The sequence below is a fragment of the Neoarius graeffei genome, chromosome 4 (genome assembly GCF_027579695.1).
Source record: "Neoarius graeffei isolate fNeoGra1 chromosome 4, fNeoGra1.pri, whole genome shotgun sequence".
Classification (NCBI taxonomy): domain Eukaryota; kingdom Metazoa; phylum Chordata; class Actinopteri; order Siluriformes; family Ariidae; genus Neoarius; species Neoarius graeffei.
Genome location: NC_083572.1, coordinates 66578309 through 66600795, shown reverse-complemented (window position 1 = coordinate 66600795; position 22487 = coordinate 66578309). Strand labels below are relative to the sequence as shown.

Below are 22487 nucleotides of genomic sequence, written 5' to 3'. Positions count from 1 at the left end.
TCATGCTTCATGAGGTGCAGGACAACGTTCTGACCCTCATGGTTCACGAATGCCACTCAAATTAAATTTGATGTTTGCTCTCTGGTCCAGAGTAAAATCAGAAATGCACATCATCACAAAAACACATGTAACACAGGTCCCAATGTTGACAGCATAACATCACACAGCATATTGACTCACGAGTGTTACTACTTGCTCCTACTTCACATGCATGACCACGTTCTGTTCGTTTGCAACAGGAACAGTCCTGGAACTTTTTGATCACACCTCATATATTTGCCATACAAATACAATAACCTTCAAGTATGCATAGTGCTGAATGATCTGTCTAATGTTTGATTTTAATTTGAACATTTCAAATGATGTAGTGAACAAGTAATTTAAATGTTTTCATTATTTGTGTGATTAATGTGTTGCACTCACACAGGCAGCCTGTTGCACACTCTCTAGGATGTGTTTGGCTGGAATGAGGTAATCCAAAAAACACTGCAGTGTGTCTCCCTGGTATCGTGCCTCAATGGTACGAAAGAGCTGGCTCAGGACCGTTGGAGCAGTGGCCTCAAATGGGGGGTAAAGAGATGACAATGCACTCTGAATGGACCAGTCCAGAGAGGAGGAATTCTGAGAGTAGACAGAGTGAGAGATTGGGACAGAAAGGATCAATAAAGATTGCAATGTTCTGGGAATGCACAAATGAAGGAGTAGTTTGGAACACACTGTTTTAACATGGAAAGCACCTTTTGATTGCTTTGTTTTTATCTTCTAGCCAAAGATGGCTAGAAGTGCTGAGGTTGATTTTTACTTCTGTTTAAGCTAGGAGTCCATTTTGGAATAGTGTGTTGTTTTAATCACAGCTCATTTAAAATGATTAATCATCCAAAGAAAAGAACCAGATTGAAACAGAAAAAAGAAAACATAATAAAACATGGTCTAAACCATGTGCATGCAATTTTGTGCATGATTACACTGCACTGTGTGTGAATTTATATGTGTGAGAATAAGGAGTATGTGGGTAATGTTTTACACAAAGGGGACCTTATTTACTCTTTTAACTAAAAGTAATGAGTCATGAACTAAGACAACAAAGTAGTGAGCTTAAAGTTGAGAAAAATAATGTTATTAAATGTTACATAAGTAATAAGCATAAGTTGTTCAACTAAATGTTTATTCCATCCATAATAACACAGATACAGTAAGGCTCCCTGTAAATCATATAAACTATGAAATTTAGAATTCTCATGTAATAAAGTAGTTTACTGTTGAGTTTCGCCCTTCAATTGAAAATTACAGATGATGCTGTTGTAGGTTATTAGTTTAATGTAATTAGCTCTGAATTAACAAATGTTAATTCCATTCATGATAAAGATAAATCTGCATAAATTAGCATATTGATCAAGTTGGTCAGTGGGTGTACTTGTTTGAACAACCTTAAATTGTACTTTTAGGGACTTTAATGACTAAACCGACAAGAATAAAAGCATTGATAATATGAATTATACGATTTAAATAAAACACTAGTTCATATTGGACGTAATGGACTTAATTATATACATGAATATAAAAACAGTTGTAGTAGGTATAATATATGGCATCACTTATGCCATTACTTATGTTCTATTAATATTCAGCATCATTATTTATCTATAACTATACATGAGCAAGTCTGCTAATGTAAAATGGGAACGACTAAACACAATCTAATGGAAGCAACACAGTAGGGGCAGTCTACCATGTGAATAGTACAGACATAAACCAACATAACATTCAATGTTCAATCACAATCTTTCAAGAAACACGCGGAAGTTCAGATACGTCAGATATGGCTCCATTTTTTATATAGTTAAGACCTATACCTTTTTAGCAGATTTTAAATCTATATAAAAATATCAACCTACAGTTATGAGATTATAGGTACAAGTCATCACAGAGAATACTGCAGCCAGATGCTGTTGATTGCAATGCTTGAATCAGATCTCAGACTGGAAGTATTTTATCTGTCTGGAACAGTGAAGTAAACATGCAAGCACACAAAAAGAAGAACCACCCATGAGATTGCTCTCAGAGAACTGTTATCCCCAAGTCATTCTCTTATCATTACAATAATCTTGGTGATTTAGGCTTCAATTTAGCCTCAGTCATTTCAATAAAATTCATATGAATACTCATAGTATACATACATTAACCACACACACACACACACACACACACACACGCACATTATTACAGCCCAATTTATGCATAAGTACAGTGGTGCTTGAAAGTTTGTGAACCCTTTAGAATTTTCTATATTTCTGCATAAATATGACCTAAAACATCATCAGATTTTCACACAAGTCCTAAAAGTAGATAAAGAGAACCCAGTTAAACAAATGAGACAAAAATATTATACTCAGTCATTTATTAGTTGAGGAAAATGATCCAATATTACATATCTGTGAGTGGCAAAAGTATGTGAACCTTTGCTTTCAGTATCTGGTGTGACCCCCTTGTGCAGCAATAACTGCAACAAAACGTTTCCGGTAACTGTTGATCAATCCTGCACACCGGCTGGAGGAATTTTGCCCATTCCTCCGTACAGAACAGCTTCAACTCTGGGATGTTGGTGGGTTTCCTCACATGAACTGCTCACTTCAGGTCCTTCCACAACATTTCGATTGGATTAAGGTCAGGACTTTGACTTGGCCATTCCAAAACATTATCTTTATTCTTCTTTAACCATTCTTTGGTAGAACGACTTGTGTGCTTAGGGTCATTGTCTTGCTGCATGACCCACCTTCTCTTGAGATTCAGTTAATGGACAGATGTCCTGACATTTTCCTTCAGAATTCACTGGTATAATTCAGAATTCATTGTTCCATCAATGATGGCAAGCCATCCTGGCCCAGATGCAGCCAAACAGGCCCAAACCGTGATACTACCACTACCATGTTTCACAGATGGGATAAGGTTCTTGTGCTGGAATGCAGTGTTTTCCTTTCTCCAAACATAACACATTTCATTTAAACCAAAAAGTTCTATTTTGGTCTCATCCGTCCACAAAACATTTTTCCAATAGCCTTCTGGCTTGTTCATGTGATCTTTAGCAAACTGCAGACAAGCAGCAATGTTCTTTTTGGAGAGCAGTGGCTTTCTCCTTGCAACCCTGCCATGCACACCATTGTTGTTCAGTGTTCTCCTGATGGTGGACTCATGAACATTAGCCAAGGTGAGAGAGGCCTTTAGTTGCTTAGAAGTTACCCTGGGGTCCTTTGTGACCTCGCCGACTATTACCCTGTCCACACTAGGGATTTTGCACCGATACGAAACTACTTTCGTACCGCAACACCTGTCCACACTAGCAACTATACCGGTACTGTAGCGGTATAACTGTATCGGTACGAAACCCACAAATGTATGGGTTTCGTACCGGTACAGTATCGGTACTGTAGCGCTTCGCTGTAGTGTGGACAGATGAAGCGGCTCTGTATCGATACAAATATAATGCGCATGCGCAAATTCACACACCTCAATCGATGTCTTCGCTGAATAAAATAGTGAACGGAGATTCGTTTGTTTCTTTCTCAACTGCCTCGCGCGTTTTATATGATTCAACTGAATAAATGACCACCAGAAATACAGACTGTACATTGACAACAAAAAGCACACACACATTGTTTCATCCGTACGGAAGCCAAGAGAGGCCCTTCATATAATCCTTTTTTTTTATTCACCTTGTTATCCCGAGATAACGACATAATTAATTCAGGATCTCGAGAAAACAACACAACTAATTCGAGATCTCGAGAAAACAAAACCGTTATTTCGAGATCTCGAGAAAAGAAAACAATTATTCCGTGATCTTGAGAAAACAAAATTATTTCATGATCTTGAGTAAACAGCTGAGAAATGGTTCATTCAGGTGCGCCAAGAGACTTGTGATATGCTGACTTTGGGGCTATTTCTCATTCTGTATAGACGCAACTTTGGTCATTAGAATGTCTGGAATAATCGATCACCTAATAAGGCAATATTTTGATCAGGGGTTGACACAGGGAGAGATTGCATTAAGTCTTTTAATAAGGGATAATTTCAAAATTAGTCCGCAGCACCTCCGCAGAAGACCGGCCAGGCTTCGTCTCTACCGACGGAGATACAGTGATCCAACTGAGATCACGGAATAATTGTTTTGTTTTCTTGAGATCACGGAATAATTGTTTTGTTTTCTCGAGATCTCGAAATAACAGATGCCGTATATTCTCGGAAGGAAGTTACTCGGTAACCACGGAAGCATTTTGCGCACGCGCATTTCAACTACCGTGAAAGAAAACCACAAACATTTCTCACTAGTGTGGACAGATGCACTAAACTGTACCGGTATACTTTGTATCGATACAGTTATACCACTTTCGTACCGGTATAAGTGTGAACACAGCATTACACGCCTTGCTCTTGGAGTGATCTTTGTTGGTCGGCCACTCCTGGGGAGGGTAACAATGGTCTTGAATTTCCTCCATTTGTACACAATCTGTCTGACTGTGGATTGGTGGAGTCCAAACTCTTTAGAGATGGTTTTGTAACCTTTTCCAGCCTGATGAGCATCAACAACGCTTTTTCTGAGGTCCTCAGAAATCTCCTTTGTTCGTGCCATGATACACTTCCACAAACATGTGTTGTGAAGCTCAGACTTTGATAGATCCCTGTTCTTTAAATAAAACAGGGTGCCCACTCACACCTGATTGTCATCCCATTGATTGAAAACACCTGACTCCAATTTCACCTTCAAATTAACTGCTAATCCTAGATGTTCACATACTTTTGCCACTCACAGATATGTAATATTGGATCATTTTCCTCAATAAATAAATGACCAAGTATAATATTTTTTGTCTCATTTCTTTAACTGGGTTCTCTTTATCTACTTTTTTTAGGACTTGTGTGAAAATCTGATGATGTTTTAGGTCATATTTATGCAGAAATACAGAAAATTCTAAAAGGTTCACAAACTTTCAAGCACCACTAAATCCTACAAGTTAATCCTCCAGTCCTACTAACAAACTGTTATTATAAGTGACTACTGAGTTGTTTATTAATCACACTGCATAATTAGAGCTAAAAGTCTAGAGTTTATGATGGTGGTAATTATATTTTGCTGTTGTCTTTTTACATGAAGACCAAAAATGTGTCAGTCACTCGGCTTAGCTCAAGTCTACAAAGCTTATCAGTTATTAATCTGTAATCACCAATCAAGTTTGCAGACAACTGTATTGAATAACCAGAACAAGCAAATATGTTCATTCATTTCCAGCTTCTGAACAGATCAAGACCATTCCCCAGGATGTCAAGTACCAAATGCTACTACAGAGACAAAAAGACGCCTATTTTCATCACCTCATAAATTTTACCACAACATGAAAATTATTAAAATTAAAATAATAATTTTCAAAGATATAAAGGCATATCTCATGTGTGATACACACACACACACACACACATACATACATACATACATACATACATACAGTATATGGGTCTGTCTCAGAAACTGGGTACTGTGGGGGTACCCCACTAAATATACTCACAGTCAATAAACTATACGGTTTTGAATGGTGATGTTGGTTTTAATTTAAAATAAAATGATGAAAGAAATAATACAGATAAAACTAAATCTTTGATGTGAATACTCATCTCATCATCTCTAGCCACTTTATCCTGTTCTACAGGGTCACAGGCAAGCTGGAGCCTATCCCAGCTGACTACGGGCGAAAAGCGGGGTACACCCTGGACAAGTCGCCAGATCATCACAGGGCTGACACATAGACACAGACAACCATTCACACCTACGGTCAATTTAGAGTCACCAGTTAACCTAACCTGCATGTCTTTGGACTGTGGGGGAAACCGGAGCACCCAGAGGAAACCCACGCGGAGAACATAAAAACTCCACACAGAAAGGCCCTCGCCAGCCATGGGGCTCGAACCCAGACCTTCTTGCTGTGAGGCAACAGCGCTAACCACTACACCACTGTGCCGCCCCTGATGTGAATATTCAGAATTTGGCAAAAATTCTGCAAATTTGTGGAAAAATGGCGGCTTGATCTGGGACATGATAAATGGTTGACTACATCGCATTCCCTTAAAAAGGTTGTAGTCCACTGAAAAGTCTACAGTAATCACTAATTGTATCTTAAGTTGTAACTTTATACACCTAAGGATTGGTGCGCTCACAGAATAATCATAACCGTGATAAAACATCATGCAAAATATTTGATCACCATTGTAACTCCATTTTCCGCATACCCAAAACCAATACGATCGTGTGCTTTGATCTAAACGGAAAGCCTCAGGGTCAAGGTCACTACCTCACCAAAAGCAGTAACTTAAAATCACTACGCCATAATTTAGTTATAAATCTGCGATTTTGTTTTTTAAAATGAATGCTGAAAGTTAGGTATAGAATATGTTTCTTACAGAAAGTTAGGTATAGAATATGTTTCTTTTGTTTTTGTCATATCACCTATCTCATATATATTGTGAGCGCACCAATATATATGAGATAGGTGATATGACAAAAAATATAAGGTTGAAGACATCCTCATGAAACACAATGTATGTCATGATATATAATTTTGCTGAGACTTTGCTTTTAAAAAAAAACAGCATCAAGGGCCACTGTAGTTTCTGAGATTTTTGTCTTTTATTTAAAACATTTAAATATTTAATGAAGAACAAACAGGACAGCATAGTGGTACAGTAGTTAGCACTGTCATCTCACAACAAGAAGGTTCTGCGTTCGAACCTCGTGGCTGTTTACATGTTCTCCCCATACTTGTGTGGCTTTCCTCCGGTGCTCCAGTTTCCTCCCACAGTCAAAAAGCTACACTAAATTACCCATGGGTGTTAGTTTTGCAATAGATTGGAGACCTGCCCAATCTTGCATGAAGTCAGCTGGGATTAGCTCCAGCTTCACCTGTAACCCTGACTGGTAAGTGATGGATAAGATGATGGATGGATGGATTAAGAAAAGACAATAACTGGTACAAAAATAGCTTTTAATGTCCAAGCAGTTGCTTTTTACAGTAACAAAAGAATTTGAAAAGCACTGATACTTGACAATAATGACAATGGCAATAATAATGACAATAGGTAAAGTAACAGGAGCTGGTGGAGGACTGCTGCAGAAATGGGTGGAGGACCAGGTGCATGCCAGTGGAGGAGGGCTGTTGGGGGTTTGCAAGTTATTCCTTCAGCAAGGCCTATGGAACCCTGGGCATCATGACAGTAAGCAGGAGAAGAGCCATCAAAAACAATTTGTAGGCGGCAGAGAAAGTGTCTAGTTGGCTCTGGCTGAAAAGGGGTGACCAACGGGGTCAGTTTGATCAACCTAGGTCGGATCGCCTGGATAAGGGCGCCTATCATAAGACTCAAAGCACCCAAAGACTCCAGGATATAACACTGATGATGTGCATCAGAAAATGTATGTAAAACCTCCATGTACAATGCCTTGAAAAAGTATTCATACCCCTTGAACTTTTTCACATTTCCACCTTACAACCACGAACTTAAAAGTTTTTTATTGAGATTTTATGTGATAGACCAACACAGTGTATCACATAATTGTGAAGTGAAACGAAAATGATAAATGGTCTTCAAAATTTTAAACAAATAAAAATCTGAAAAATGTGATGTGCATTAGTATTCAGCCCCCCTGCGTCAATACTTTGTAGAGCCACCTTTTGCTGCAATTACAGCTGCAAGTCTTTTGTGGTATGTCTCTACCAGCTTTGCACATCTAGACACTGAAATTTTTGCCCATTCTTCTTTGCAAAATAGCTCAAGCTCAGCCAGATTGGATGGAGAGCGTCTGTGAACAGCAATTTTCAAGTCTTGCCACAGATGCTCAATGGGATTTAGGTCTGGACTTTGACTGGGCCATTCTAACACATGAATATTCTTTGATCTAAACCATTCCATTGTAGCTCTGGCTGTATGTTTAGGGTCATTGTCTTGCTGGAAGGTGAATCTCCTTCCCAGTCTCAAGTCTTTTGCAGCCTCCAACAGGTTTTCTTCCAGGATTGCCCTGTATTTAGCTCCATCCATCTTCCCATCAACTCTGACCAGCTTCCCTGTCCCTGCTGAAGAAAAGCATCCCCATAGCATGATGCTGCCACCACCATGTTTCACAGTGGGGATGGTGTGTGCAGGGTGATGAGCAGTGTTAGTTTTCCGCCACACACAGCGCTTTGCATTTAGGCCAAAAAGTTCAACTTTGGTCTCATCTGACCAAAGCACCTTCTTCCACATGTTTGCTGTGTCCCCTACATGGCTTCTGGCAAACTGCAAACGGGACTTCTTATGCCTGTCTTTCAACAATGGCTTTCTTCTTGCCACTCTTCCAAAAAGGCCAGATTTGTGGAGTGTACGACTTATAGTTGTCCTGTGCACAGATTCTCCCACCTGAGCTGTGGATTTCTGCAGCTCCTCCAGAGTGATCATGGGTCTCTTGGCTGCTTCTCTGACCAGTGCTCTCCTTGCTCGCTCTGTCAGTTTAGGTGGACGGCCATGTCTTGGTAGGTTTGCAGTTGTGCTATACTGTTTCCATTTTTGAATGATGGATTGAACAGTGCTTCTTGAGATGTTCAGAGCTTGGGATATTTTTTTATAACCTAACCCTGCTTTAAACTTCTCCAGAACTTTATCCCTGACCTGTCTGGTGAGTTCTTTGGTCTTCATGATGCTGTTTGTTCTTCAGTGTTCTCTAACAAACCACTGAGGCCTTCACAGAACAAGTGTATTTATGCTGAGAGTAAATTACACACAGTAGGACTCTATTAACTAATTAGATGACTTCTGAAGGCAATTGATTGCACTGGATTGTATTAAGAGGTATCAGAGTACAGGGGGCTGAATACTGATGCACACCACATTTTTCAGATTTTTATTTGTTTAAAATTTTGAAGACCATTTATCATTTTCGTTTCACTTCACAATTATGTGCTACTCTGTGTTGGTCTATCACATAAAATCTCAATAAAAAACTTCTAAGTTCGTGGTTGTAAGTTGGAAAAATGTGAAAAAGTTCAAGGGGTATGAATACTTTTTCAAGGCAGTGTATTCATGAAGAAAGTATGTTGCACTTAAGTTCATAGCAAATATGTGTCTGGTACAAACAACAGCATTAAATGTGTTGCTAAACCTCAAAACATTCAAGCAGTATTTCGTGACATCAGTGTGAAATAACACTAGCTGCCATTTTGTGGGCTGCCACAATTGAAAACAGGGAGATGATGAAGAGCTTAAGTTTCCCCCCAACAAAGGCTCTATCCACAGCCAAGACATGAGTGTGAGGTGTATTCTATTAGTCATACAGTAATACAGACAGCAGTGCCTGTGAGCTCGTGCCCTCACCTCGGAGGAATGCTTGCGCTGGAGTTTTTTTAAAGCTTGTTTCTCACCATAATGAGTTTATTTGATAGAAAGTCACTGAGCTGTGCTGATGTGGAATTCACTGACTGTTTTAAAGACTGTAATACATTGCAGCTGTAACCCATGAGATGTGATCTTCTGTTTGCCTTTTCATCCAGAGCTGGGCTTCTTCTTCCAGAACTTCAATGTAACAGCATAGTCTTAAATTTGTTATTATAAACATGTTCTTATAATAAAACATTCAAGGTATGTTTAAGTCTGGAGACAGAAGCAAGTTGTTATTATCTTCAACTTGCGAACTTTTAATCTGATGATAGATAGACACCAAAAAGGGTAGACTTATAATTGAAATCTCTGTATGATTAATAGTGAAATACTATATCGTTAGATGCAATACATGGTACCTTTTTTTCCATGAATAAATACAGTTTGCAGTTGATTTCTCTGGCTCGCTTGTCTAGTTCAGGGTGGTCCTTTTTGTTCTATGTAGGCTCCAGAATCCTTTGGCTGACCCCTCTCTCTCTCTCTCTATCTCTATCTCTCTCTGAGTAAACATTCTCTGTTTCTGTCCTGCCATCTTGCCTCTCCTTAGGCCTAGTATATCCTTCTGAATTTGTTTATTTGCATACAAGCGAGTGCATCCTTTATGTGTTGTCACATAGGTGTCTATAATTATACCTGCACATAATGGGAACATTTCACTGCAAAGTGAATGGAGAAAAAGCCATTCCAGATATTTTATGCTCATTATATTTGATCAAAGTTATATCTGCAGTCAGATTACCTGATTATATTTTCACTCTGAAACTCTTGATAAAAACTAGAGAAGAAAGGTCATGTTTCATCTCAACAATACAGGGTACTGTGCACAGCCAACTCAATCAATCACCATTTGCATTAAGACTGGAGGATGAACAGTACCACAGATACACACAACACGCTGTTAGAAGTTTGGAGTTGTACACATCAAGGCTGGTTTACACTTCTGTTTTGAAGCCTGTGTATGTATTTGCATCATGGATTTAAGGGAAAGTGTAGCTTACCTTAGCCCGCTAGTGTGCATCTGCACGCTATGCTTACCCATAAACGTTTATCCCCTCACTGTATTGTGACAAAAGAAAAATTCGCACATACTTTAAACATACAGTGCTGCGCAAAAGTCTTAGGCAACCTATTTTTTAGTACAAACTTTGTTATACATACTCAGTACAAAAACCGAGTCAGTACAAAAAACATTTAGACTTCCAAGGATTAGTTTTCCAGCACAAAATTGAATGTTACAAAAAAAAAAAGTTTGTATGTCAGTAAAGAACGCAGCATTTTACAAAAGAGCCCACTATTCAGACGAGAAAACATAATGAAGGCTACTGGGTTTTGCTGCAAAAATAAGAAGCAAGTGCGACAGTCAAAGTGTCCAGAAGAACTGTACCTGATTCTACAAGACGCTCAGTAAAACCTTCAGCTCATTTCCTTGTAAAACTGCACGCATTATACCTGACACTATTACATTTTTAAAGCAAATGATTATCACACCAAACAGTGACTTTGTTTCATGTATTACTGTTTACTGCTCTTTATCCTATATTCTTTTAATGTAGAAACATTTAATTTCATTATTTTTCAAGGCATCTTGCTTTCCAGCGGTTCTCTGCATGTGCTTTGTACTTTTGCAGAGTACAATAACACAGGGATATGAATCATGTGGCGAACCACTGAAGGACAACACTGACAGGCTGGCATGAACAGGAGAAAATATTCTCATAAACACGTTTTTTTTTTTTTACATATTTAGAAGAAACCTTTATTTGTCACATGCACACTTCAAGCACAGTGAAATTCATCCTCTGCATTTAACCCATCTGAAGCAGTGAACACACGCACACACACCCAGAGCAGTGGGCAGCCACACTAGAGCACCCGGGGAGCAGTCAGGGGTTTGGTACCTTGCTCAAGGGCACTTCAGCCCAAGGCTGCCCCATGTTAACCTAACTGCATGTCTTTGGACTGTGGGGGAAACCGGAGCACCTGGAGGAAACCCACGCAGACACGGGGAGAACACGCAAACTCCACACAGAATGGCCCTCGCCGGCCGCTGGGTTCGAACCCAGAACTTTCTTGCTGTGAGGCGACCGTGCTAACCATTACACGACCATGCAACCCTCACATGGTATGTAGATGCTGCTTTTCAGTTGCGGCTTCTTGGAGCAGTGATAGTACTACGGACAACGTGCATATACAACCCCGATTCCAAAAAAGTTGGGACAAAGTACAAATTGTAAATAAAAACGGAATGCAATGATGTGGAAGTTTCAAAATTCCATATTTTATTCAGAATAGAACATAGATGACATATCAAATGTTTAAACTGAGAAAATGTATCATTTAAAGAGAAAAATTAGGTGATTTTAAATTTCTTGACAACAACACATCTCAAAAAAGTTGGGACAAGGCCATGTTTACCACTGTGAGACATCCTCTTTTCTCTTTACAACAGTCTGTAAATGTCTGGGGACTGAGGAGACAAGTTGCTCAAGTTTAGGGATAGGAATACCCATTCTTGTCTAATGTAGGATTCTAGTTGCTCAACTGTCTTAGGTCTTTTTTGTCATGTCTTCCGTTTTATGATGCACCAAATGTTTTCCACGGGTGAAAGATCTGGACTGCAGGCTGGCCAGTTCAGTACCTGGACCCTTCTTCTACGCAGCCATGATGCTGTAATTGATGTAGTATGTGGTTTGGCATTGTCATGTTGGAAAATGCAAGGTCTTCCCTGAAAGAGACGTCATCTGGATGGGAGCATATGTTGCTCTAGAACCTGGATATACCTTTCAGCATTGATGGTGTCTTTCCAGATGTGTAAGCTGCCCATGCCACACGCACTAATGCAACCCCATACCATCAGAGATGCAGGCTTCTGAACTGAGCGCTGATAACAACTTGGGCCGTCCTCCTGCTCTTTAGTCCGAATGACACGGCGTCCCTGATTTCCATAAAGAACTTCAAATTTTGATTCGTCTGACCACAGAACAGTTTTCCACTTTGCCACAGTCCATTTTAAATGAGCCTTGGCCCAAAGAAGACTTCTGGATCATGTTTAGATGCGGCTTCTTCTTTGAACTATAGAGTTTTAGCTGGCAACGGCGGATGGCACAGTGAATTGTGTTCACAGATAATGTTCTCTGGAAATATTCCTGAGCCCATTTTGTGATTTCCAATACAGAAGCATGCCTGTATGCGATGCAGTGCCATCTAAGGGCCCGAAGATCACGGGCACCCAGTATGGTTTTCCGGCCTTGACCCTTACGCACAGAGATTCTTCCAGATTCTCTGAATCTTTTGATGATATTATGCACTGTAGATGATGATATGTTCAAACTCTTTGCAATTTTACACTGTCGAACTCCTTTCTGATATTGCTCCACTATTTGTCGGCACAGAATTAGGGGGATTGGTGATCCTCTTCCCATCTTTACTTCTGAGAGCCGCTGCCACTCCAAGATGCTCTTTTTATACCCAGTCATGTTAATGACCTATTGCCAATTGACCTAATGAGTTGCAATTTGGTCCTCCAGCTGTTCCTTTTTTGTACCTTTAACTTTTCCAGCCTCTTATTGCCCCTGTCCCAACTTTTTTGAGATGTGTTGCTGTCATGAAATTTCAAATGAGCCAATATTTGGCATGAAATTTCAAAATGTCTCATTTTCGACATTTGATATGTTGTCTATGTTCTATTGTGATTGCAATATCAGTTTCTGAGATTTGTAAATTATTGCATTCCGTTTTTATTTACAATTTGTACTTTGTCCCAACTTTTTTGGAATCGGGGTTGTAAAAATAAAGAGTGGCTAATTTTCCAAGTAACTCAAAACAAGCTCTCTATCATAGACACAGACGTGCGGACACGCGCTCTCTATCGTAGACACGGACACGCGGACGAAAATTGCTTGCACTTCACCGCCCACCTTGCTACAGGTGGGCCGGCTCTATATCACATGTTGACCAGACGTCCGTCAATCTTTCAATTAGGCTGCCAGACAATTGGCTATGACATGGTAATCACATTCATCACCAAACTAAACATGGCAACGTATTCACTGTTCACAACTTTAAACCATGGCTCTAGTACTTCATTGACAAATTGCATTGCATTGGAATCTTATCAACATAAATCATTTAAATAAATTCATAAACTTAAGAGTTCAAAAACGGCTCAAGCATTGTACATTATATGGCCAAAGGTATGTGGACACCTGACCATCACAATCATATGTGCTTATTGAAAATCTCATTCCAGAGTTTGTGCCCCCTTTGCGACAATAACAATCTCCACTCTTCTGGGAAAGCTTTATGTTATATTTTGACTGTGGTTGTGGGGATTTGCCTATTCAGCCATAAGAGCATTAGTAAAGTTGAGCACTGATGTCAGGTGAGGAGGCTTGACGTGCAGTTGACATTCCAGTTCATCCCACAGGTGTTCAGTGGGGTTGAGGTCAAGGCTCTGTACAGGCCACTAGAAATCTTCCACACTATCCTTGGCAAATCATGCCTTCATGGACCTTTGTGCACAGGGGCATTGTCATGCTGGAACATGTTTAGGCCCCTTAGTTCCAGTGAAAGGAAATTGTAATGCTACAGCATACAAAGACATTATACAGTATGCGGCTGTGTGCTTCCAATTTTGTTTGGGGAAGAACTCCATATGGGTGTGTTAGACAGGTGTCCACATACATTTGGCCATATAGTGGATCTATATGAAGTTCTTTACACATTTCTAGGCACTGTTCAAACCTTTGATGTAGATCAATCTTCATTAAACATTTTATTTAGATAGCTTTAACTGATATTGTTTCCCTCAGCACTATAAATCAGGCCTTGTGTAGTACTGATATTTCTGAACTGGTCAAGTTTAGTTTTAGTAAATAAATGCTCAAGATATTCATGTTTTTTCCTCGAAAATAATGAATTCAAAGAATAGCCAAGCCATTTACTTGGCAGAGAACAATAAAGGAAAACCTAAAACCCCAGAATCTGACTGTGAACTTTACGTAGCACCTTCTTACTGCAAGAGAATAATAATAAAAATTTTTTTAAAAATGATCTGGCCCGAGTTTCCCAAAAGCATCGTAGCGCAAAGATCATCGTTAAATGGTAGAGTGAGCAGCACAATGAACACTCTCTCTCCTACTTAAGGTGCTCTTAGGGTTAAGATAGGGTGACCAGATTTCCCTAGTCTGAAACCGGGACACTTTTGCGCGCAACCATGCTCGTGCACACACACCTTTTTTTTACGTAAACGTGACACTCAGAGAGGTGCTCTTATCATTTTGTTGAAGCTCACATTTATCAACATCTCACATGAAATAAAACAAACAGGCATTTTGTTATCTAGTAGCATAGTGGTATACAGATCAGTTAAATTATGGTCAGACAACAGATTTTGTAATGGCTGAGAATAGGCCAGGCTATGTCCATAGGCCAAATTTAAACTGATTTATTTCACCTGTTTGTGAGAACACCAAGAAGAATGCATATGCACATGTAGGCTATATCTCTAAAATTGTATGCACTATAGCATGAACTTAAAAAGTAGATATGTGACCTCAACATAGCCTAGGTCAGAATCAACCTTACTAACCATTCCCCACAACTGAATGAATAAAGCAAGAAGATGTGTACAAAAGTGAACACTTTAATGGAAGGTGCAACAAGCTGTTCAACACAGCAATATGGCCAAACTGTCAGAATGGTATGTTAAACAGAAACAAAAAAGAGACAAGTGATTTGAGAATATACACTCAAACAAAACAGCAGTAAAGGAGGAGAGGGGTGACAGCCCGAGGAAAGCCCCCACAGGATGTGATCCTGTATATTGGCGTTACCACCGTGGGCTGCGGAGAAGGAACACTTGCAGTGTGTGCAGTAGGCTTCGTGTGCATTGTTCTGCACCTCTCGGAGGAAGGGGTAGGTGCCCTGTAAATCTTTGGAAAAGGTACATTTTCTTTTTGGCATAATTGCTGTGGCATTACTGCTGCTAGCTGCTAGACAAAGAACATTCGCGCCAGTTAATGTTTATTTTATTGTTGCATGGCAACACGTTCTGTTGTCTGGAATAATGTGGCTAAATAAACACCCATGCCACAGGGCCAGGGGGCAGTAACCAGGAAAGTTTGCGATTCCTGTCAATTCATCAAAATAGTAAATGCAGGGCCCTATGAAAGATTACAATTTAGGCCCCCCCCGGTAAAATTTTCAAGCTCGAGCAACTGAATTTGAAGTCTGTTTTTGGCTGGCACTTCTACTTTACTATGCATGTGATCAGCTACCTAGCAAGTTTAGATGATACAATTATTTGGTATATGAACATTTTAAATGCAGAACTGTCAGAATTAGACTGAATAGACTCTTGCCTTAAAATGAAAATTCCATGATATATATTATGGAAGATATATATTTCTTTTATGAGCAACTATTATTAGGCCACTCAGTAGCTTATGGAGTTCATTCAATCCAAATGTTTGTGTTGAAAGAAATTGCATGCATCACTGTATCAGTATGGATTTATAACATTCTGTATGCACATTATGGATACTCCAGAGCCCTCCAGCAAACATCATCGATAATCAGGATTACAAAATGTATTCCTTTGTTTCCTCCATTTATTGACTTATTGTATGTGATCAAATGTATGCCTTGATGAATAACTACACTAGTTTTTTTTTTTTTTAATATACAATTACATAGTGCACTGCAAGAAATCCACTAAGTGTTTTTGGTTTCTTTTAGGCATCACACATTTATTAGAAAACACAGCAAATGTTCAAATATTCAAGTTAACTACTTAGCAACAGTATCAATAAATCCACACATGAACAATAGCAATGATATCTCTGACCACAGCTAATGTGCAAAATATTAAAGTTAAATACTTAACAATATCAACAAATCCACACATGAACAATGGCAAAACACCTAGACTTAATTACACAGTAAAGATACCTATGAAAAAAGGTGACTTTTTTCACACGCAGTGTGATATCCGGACTTCATAATTCATCACGGCGGCACGGTGGTGTAGTGGTTAGCGCTGTCGCCTCACAGCAAGAAGGTCCTGGGTTCGAGCCCCGGGGCCGGCGAGGGCCTTTCTGTGTGGAGTTTGCATGTTCTCCCCGTGTCCGCGTGGGTTTCCTCCGGGTGCTCCAGTTTCCCCCACAGTCCAAAGACATGCAGGTTAGGTTAACTGGTGACTCTAAATTGACCGTAGGTGTGAATGTGAGTGTGAATGGTTGTCTGTGTCTATGTGTCAGCCCTGTGATGACCTGGCGACTTGTCCAGGGTGTACCCCGCCTTTCGCCCGTAGTCAGCTGGGATAGGCTCCAGCTTGCCTGCGACCCTGTAGAAGGATAAAGCGGCTAGAGATAATGAGATGAGATAATTCATCACACCTGCTCCTGCTTAGCAACTTCTAGAATGCACACCTCTGTTGCGCACATAGAAAAAACCCCAGCTGCTCTAGCTGCGCTAATAGCGGCGCTGTGCACACACGGAGCTACACATTTCACGTGTCCCGCTCCCAGAATCAGACTGTACCATTAGTAAAAAGGGTGGAGGGGTGAAATGACAATATCATAAATAATTCAAGAAAAATGTTATAGCAAATCATAACCATGTATAATTTGCATATTTTAACAGATGAAATGAAATATTTTATTTCAAAAACGTACACAAGGCAATGCTATTAAAATAATATTAATATCCCTCATAGGCCCCCCTGTCAGTGCCAGGCCCTTAGAATCGTCCTAACCCCCCCCCCCCCCCCCCGCGGCGCCCCTGACGTCGCGAGTGGCGAAAACCGGGACATATCCGTGTCCCGACAGACTTTTGTCGGGACTCGGGACACACAACCCCAAATCGGGACTGTCCCGGTAAAACCGGGACGTCTGGTCACCCTAGGTTAAGAGGCTTTTGGGAAACCACTGGCAAGTCAAACTATCCACATGCTCCATATTCCATCAGACCTTAATCCAACATCTGTTCATTCTTCAGCAGGAAAAGTCTTGTACTTTCAGCTGTCAAATTTCAAACGACCCCCTCTTTCTCTTCTCTCAGCAGGTATCTCCCTCCTCTCCTCTTTTCTTCCTGTCCCTCCCCTCTTTCTTTAAGGAGACAGTGTTGTCTTTGTCTTGGTGCCACTCTTATTTAATTCCTAACAGACAGACCTGTAGCATAATGTTCCCCATTCACACAGCTTGGGTCCTTTTTAAGATCTTTACACTGCAACCCAACAAAATGTTTGCACCCATCTAACATCAGAGCACAAGCTGTCTGCTTTCCCATCCACACATTTCTTTAACCGTCTATCCCTCTGACCAACTTTTGCCATTTTCAAATTAGCTTCCAACCCTCATTGTTAAATCGGTCTTCTTCTGCTGTTTGACATGCAAAAGATACAAACTATACATTAGCTGTGACATTTGGAGGACTCTTGATTAGCAACTTGTTAATACAAACCACCCTTTCCTGTAAATGTAAAATCTTAGGACAGAAATTTGAATTTAGAAGCTGAATATTCAGAATTTAAACTTCTAGGACACCAGAGGTGGACAAAGTACCCAACTTCATTATTTAAGTCAAAGTACAGATCCCACTGGTCAAATGTTATTCCAATACAAGTGAAAGTTGTCCAGTCAAATTTTTACTTAAGTTAAAGTACTGAAGTACTTGCTTTTAAAAATACTTAAGTATTAAAAGTAAATGGGGCGGCACGGTGGTATAGTGGTTAGCGCTGTCGCCTCACAGCAAGAAGGTCCGGGTTCGAGCCCCGTGGCTGGCGAGGGCCTTTCTGTGCGGAGTTTGCATGTTCTCCCTGTGTCTGCGTGGGTTTCCTCCGGGTGCTCCGGTTTCCCCCACAGTCCAAAGACATGCAGGTTAGGTTAACTGGTGACTCTAAATTGACCGTAGGTGTGAATGTGAGTGTGAATGGTTGTCTGTGTCTCTATGTTAGCCCTGTGATGACCTGGCGACTTGTCCAGGGTGTACCCCGCCTTTCGCCCATAGTCAGCTGGGATAGGCTCCAGCTTGCCTGCGACCCTGTAGAAGGATAAAGCAGCTAGAGATAATGAGATGAGATTAAAAGTAAATTTTCTGTCAATGCATTGTTGTATTATTGCCACAACGCTTACAAAACCTAATGCCGTTACCAAAGACAGAAATCTGAATTCACAAAATGAACGCATGCTGTGCCATCATGGTGGTTTAATGTTAAGCTAGCTAGTCAGTGAAGCTCCACCTGACATGCTAGCAAACTCTTTTCAAACTCAAAATCATATTGGGTAGCTAATGCTACTAGAAAATAAAGATTTCTACATTGTTTATTTGGCAAGATTATGCTAAAACATATTTCTGAAAGGACTTCAGATAAGTTAACGTTATTCGTGTCAGCGTAACTCCGTTTTTACATGCTAACTAACAGTGTCCAAGTTAACTAGGTATGTGTAAATGTTGGCTGTGGACAAGGCTGTGGCAACTTGGCGGGCAAATCCATAGAAAGTCATTTGACTGAGCAGACTGCATAGCTACGTTTGCAATGTTATCACTAGCTCTAAAAGCACAGACAACTTCAATGCAAGCTTTCTCTTGGAATGAAACGTTTATATACCTCGATATGCTCCCACAGGTTGGATGGAGAGTTTTTGGAGGCCGTGATGTGGTTCGTTTTTGACAAACAAAGCAAATGTTTAAAAGGAAATGTATCTTTAATCCTTTCAGAAAACTGAAACATGGGTTCTAGGTATGGCCATGGGTGTGTGCATTCCCCAGAAGAACCGCCTCCTTCCATTCTGCCATCAACTGATTGTGTTCAAATAATGCTGCTGAGAAATGATTGATCTTGATTTTATCCAGTCTATGGATGTGACGTGACCCTAGTGATTACTGATAGACTGTCTCAGCATCACCTGCGAAAAAACCAATCACGTTTTAGAAAAGAAAAGAAAAAGCATCCACTTTCAAAGCTGTTTCATAGTAACAAGTAATGAGGACCTTGACAGAAATGTAGTGGAGTAAAAAGTACAATATTTGCCTTTCAAATGTAGTGAAGTTAAAGTTATAAGTTTAAAAAAAAATACTCAAGTAAAGTACAGATACTCAAAAAGTGTACTTAAGTACAGTACTCAAGTAAATGTACTTTGTTACTGTCCACCTCTGTAGGACACCTAAACTTTAGAGAATCTAGGACCCCTGAGAATTTTACATATTAAGTTAAAAGTCCCATGTTTGACTTTCCATCAAAAGTTGGACGCAAGAAATAGAAAATGTAGAAGGCTCAAAAATCACATTGAGCTGTACTGTTTGCTCAACAGGCAATTTGGAATGAAAATGCAAAACTCAGCACCTGCTCTGGTGTGGGCAGAGCTGCACAAATACAAACACAGGCAGAATTTGCAAGACTTTACCACTGTTTTAACATGCAAACTCCAAGCCTCAGTCATGGCTCCACCATATGCAGTTTGCATTCTGTACTAAACAATAGGAAAGTAGATGGAAAACAAAATTCTTGTGAAATGTGTTATGGAGTCAAAATACTAAAAAGTGCAACTGATGTAGAAATAACAGTTCGTGGTGCTGTGTCAGATGACAGTGACTAAACGTCTGGCTAGGGCTACAACTCATCAGTCTGCTTTCTGTGTGAATTTGCCAGTCCTTCCCAGAGTCAAACACATAGAAATTAATTTGTAACACATGTTGCATATTGTCTCTTCTCTCCAGTTGTCGCTGAGAAAAAAAAAATCCTGACTAGGCCACAAAACGGGTCAGTAAACAACATTCCGCAAGTTAAAAGTGGTCCAAAGCATTAATGGGTTCACTCAGGGACAGAACAGGACATGGTTCTGAGCACAAAGAATAACAGAACAGCTTTAATGTGCATTGGCATAGATTCTCTAGAACTGTACTGGAGGGATGAGCATTGTTCTTTTAAAAAATATTCTCGCAATTATTGATTTGATGATGGTGCTGGAGAGTGCCATTGTGCCCAAGTGCCATTGTGAGCATGAATGTCTGTGTCTCTCTGTGTTACTCTGCAATAGATTGTCAATATGTCCAGGGTGTACCTCGCCTCTTGCCCAAAGATTGGCTCCAGCTCACCCGTGGCCTGCAATTGGTAAGTGGTATCGAAAATGAATGAATGATTGCCTATTCATCAAATCATTCAGGGAGCCCCCGTGTCCTATGGATGAGGACATTATTATCCTGAAAGAGAGACCAATCCGATCTAGATAAAAATGTTTCACTATACTACAAACATGATCAGTCAGAGTAACTGTATTGATTTGCAGTGTTCATTCTACATTGACAAGCAGACACAGACCATACCAGCAAAACATCCCCACAGCATAACAGAGCCAACAGTTTTTCCTTTAGCCTTATGTGTATTTATATTTTATGTTTACTTCATCTTCAGGATGTCAAATACCCTATATATTTAATCAATGCAAAGAAAGCAACGACACCAAATTTCTTTAGTATTTAGAAAAACTTGTCCATGAAAGACCAACAAGAAGCAGTTCCGGTGGTTTTTAATTTTACACAGATCAAAAGATTTAAAAAATAGAACAAATAAAACACATGCACACATGCACAAAGTGCATTTCTCTTCGTTCTACCCAAAAATGAACCTCTCACTTGTCCATATGACTCAAGAGAGACAATTATTGATAACTTAACTATGATCATGTTCATAAGTGACTGCCCAATCAAATGTTACTTTAAACCTTGAACCACATTTATCTGACTCTGTTCCTTTGCCATTATTGTCTTGTCTTGCCTGTCAAGATGTGGCCAGCCTGGGTCACAATTACTTGAAATGAAAAGACTTAATCTCATGATATTACAGCAGATACTAATTAATAAATATCCTCAAAAGAAAAACAATAATCCTTCCACAAGTCTTTTTTTCAGACCCTGAGCATTACTCTAAAAAATTCAGATTACACATTAAAGAGAGACGGGCTTTCGATTTCATAAAATCGGTGAAATTTAGTTCCCTCTGAAATTTGGTCACTGTGACATATGTTTATTTCTGTAATATCTCACAAAATATCAGGCCATTCTGTGGCTGGGAAGTTATTTAATTTAAGGGGATGCCTAGGAAATAATGTGCATGAAATCTTTCGCTTCGCACAGTCAAGCAGACAGAGGAAGTCCATGTGCACAGGTTTACCTTGACCGTGCACTGACAGTTACATCATTCTGTAGCTAAATGAACAGCTGATCACACCGAGGCGCTCGCTGACCGCTTATATTAATTCGTTTGGTCCTGCGTTTCCTTTCCTTCGCAACATAACGTCTTTTCTTCTTGCTTTCTGTTACTGTAGTCGGTCTTTCACGTTTCATTCACACACTCATGTCCTCCATTTTTCTCTCCTGTTTCAAACTTGTATCCCACAATGCCTTGTGCAAACGGGGAAGGCCCACTGTGTGATGCATGACATAGTATCTTGAATTGGGTCGTGGTGAAGCAGGAAAAAATAGCGAAGAATTTAGGGCCACGTGGCCCTAAATTCATTAATTGTTCTATTTAAAAAAAAAAAAACTCATAAAATTGGAAGTCCGTGATTCAAATTCAGTAGCTTTTGGTCCACTAAACAAAAATAATTGGGTGTCATGGAAAATTCTTTCTATCACCTACATTTGAAAAATCTGAAAGGTAGTCTACCTTTAATCATAACCATAGATCCCACAGAAATAACCATCAAAATGTTTTTAAATACAAATTAATTTGGTGAATCAAATACAGATTAGGTATAAAGTTACATACAGGGAATTTTTTGCTGACCCTCTGCATCACTTTTCCCCTTTTTACATTTTGTATTAAAATGTGTCTTGGGCAATCAGTTCACAAGTGGACAGCGCTAAATACAAGTGTAAGGCTACAGTCACACTACAGCTCGCAATGGGTTTGCGAATACTCATCTCATCTCATTATCTCTAGCCACTTTATCCTTCTACAGGGTCGCAGGCAAGCTGGAGCCTATCCCAGCTGACTATGGGCGAAAGGCAGGGTACACCCTGGACAAGTCGCCAGGTCA

The 22487-nt window shown here is 39.9% G+C and overlaps 1 protein-coding gene across 3 annotated transcripts in view; it reads right to left on the bottom strand.

The window, feature by feature from the left end:
* quo (quattro) overlaps positions 1–22487 on the bottom strand; it is a 70121-nt gene that overhangs the window by 39022 nt on the left and 8612 nt on the right. For all 3 annotated transcript variants that reach the window (XM_060919504.1, XM_060919505.1, XM_060919506.1), the window contains exon 2: positions 424–621. In XM_060919504.1, the coding sequence (XP_060775487.1) occupies positions 424–621 (198 nt within the window). The remainder of the gene's footprint in view (positions 1–423; positions 622–22487) is intronic.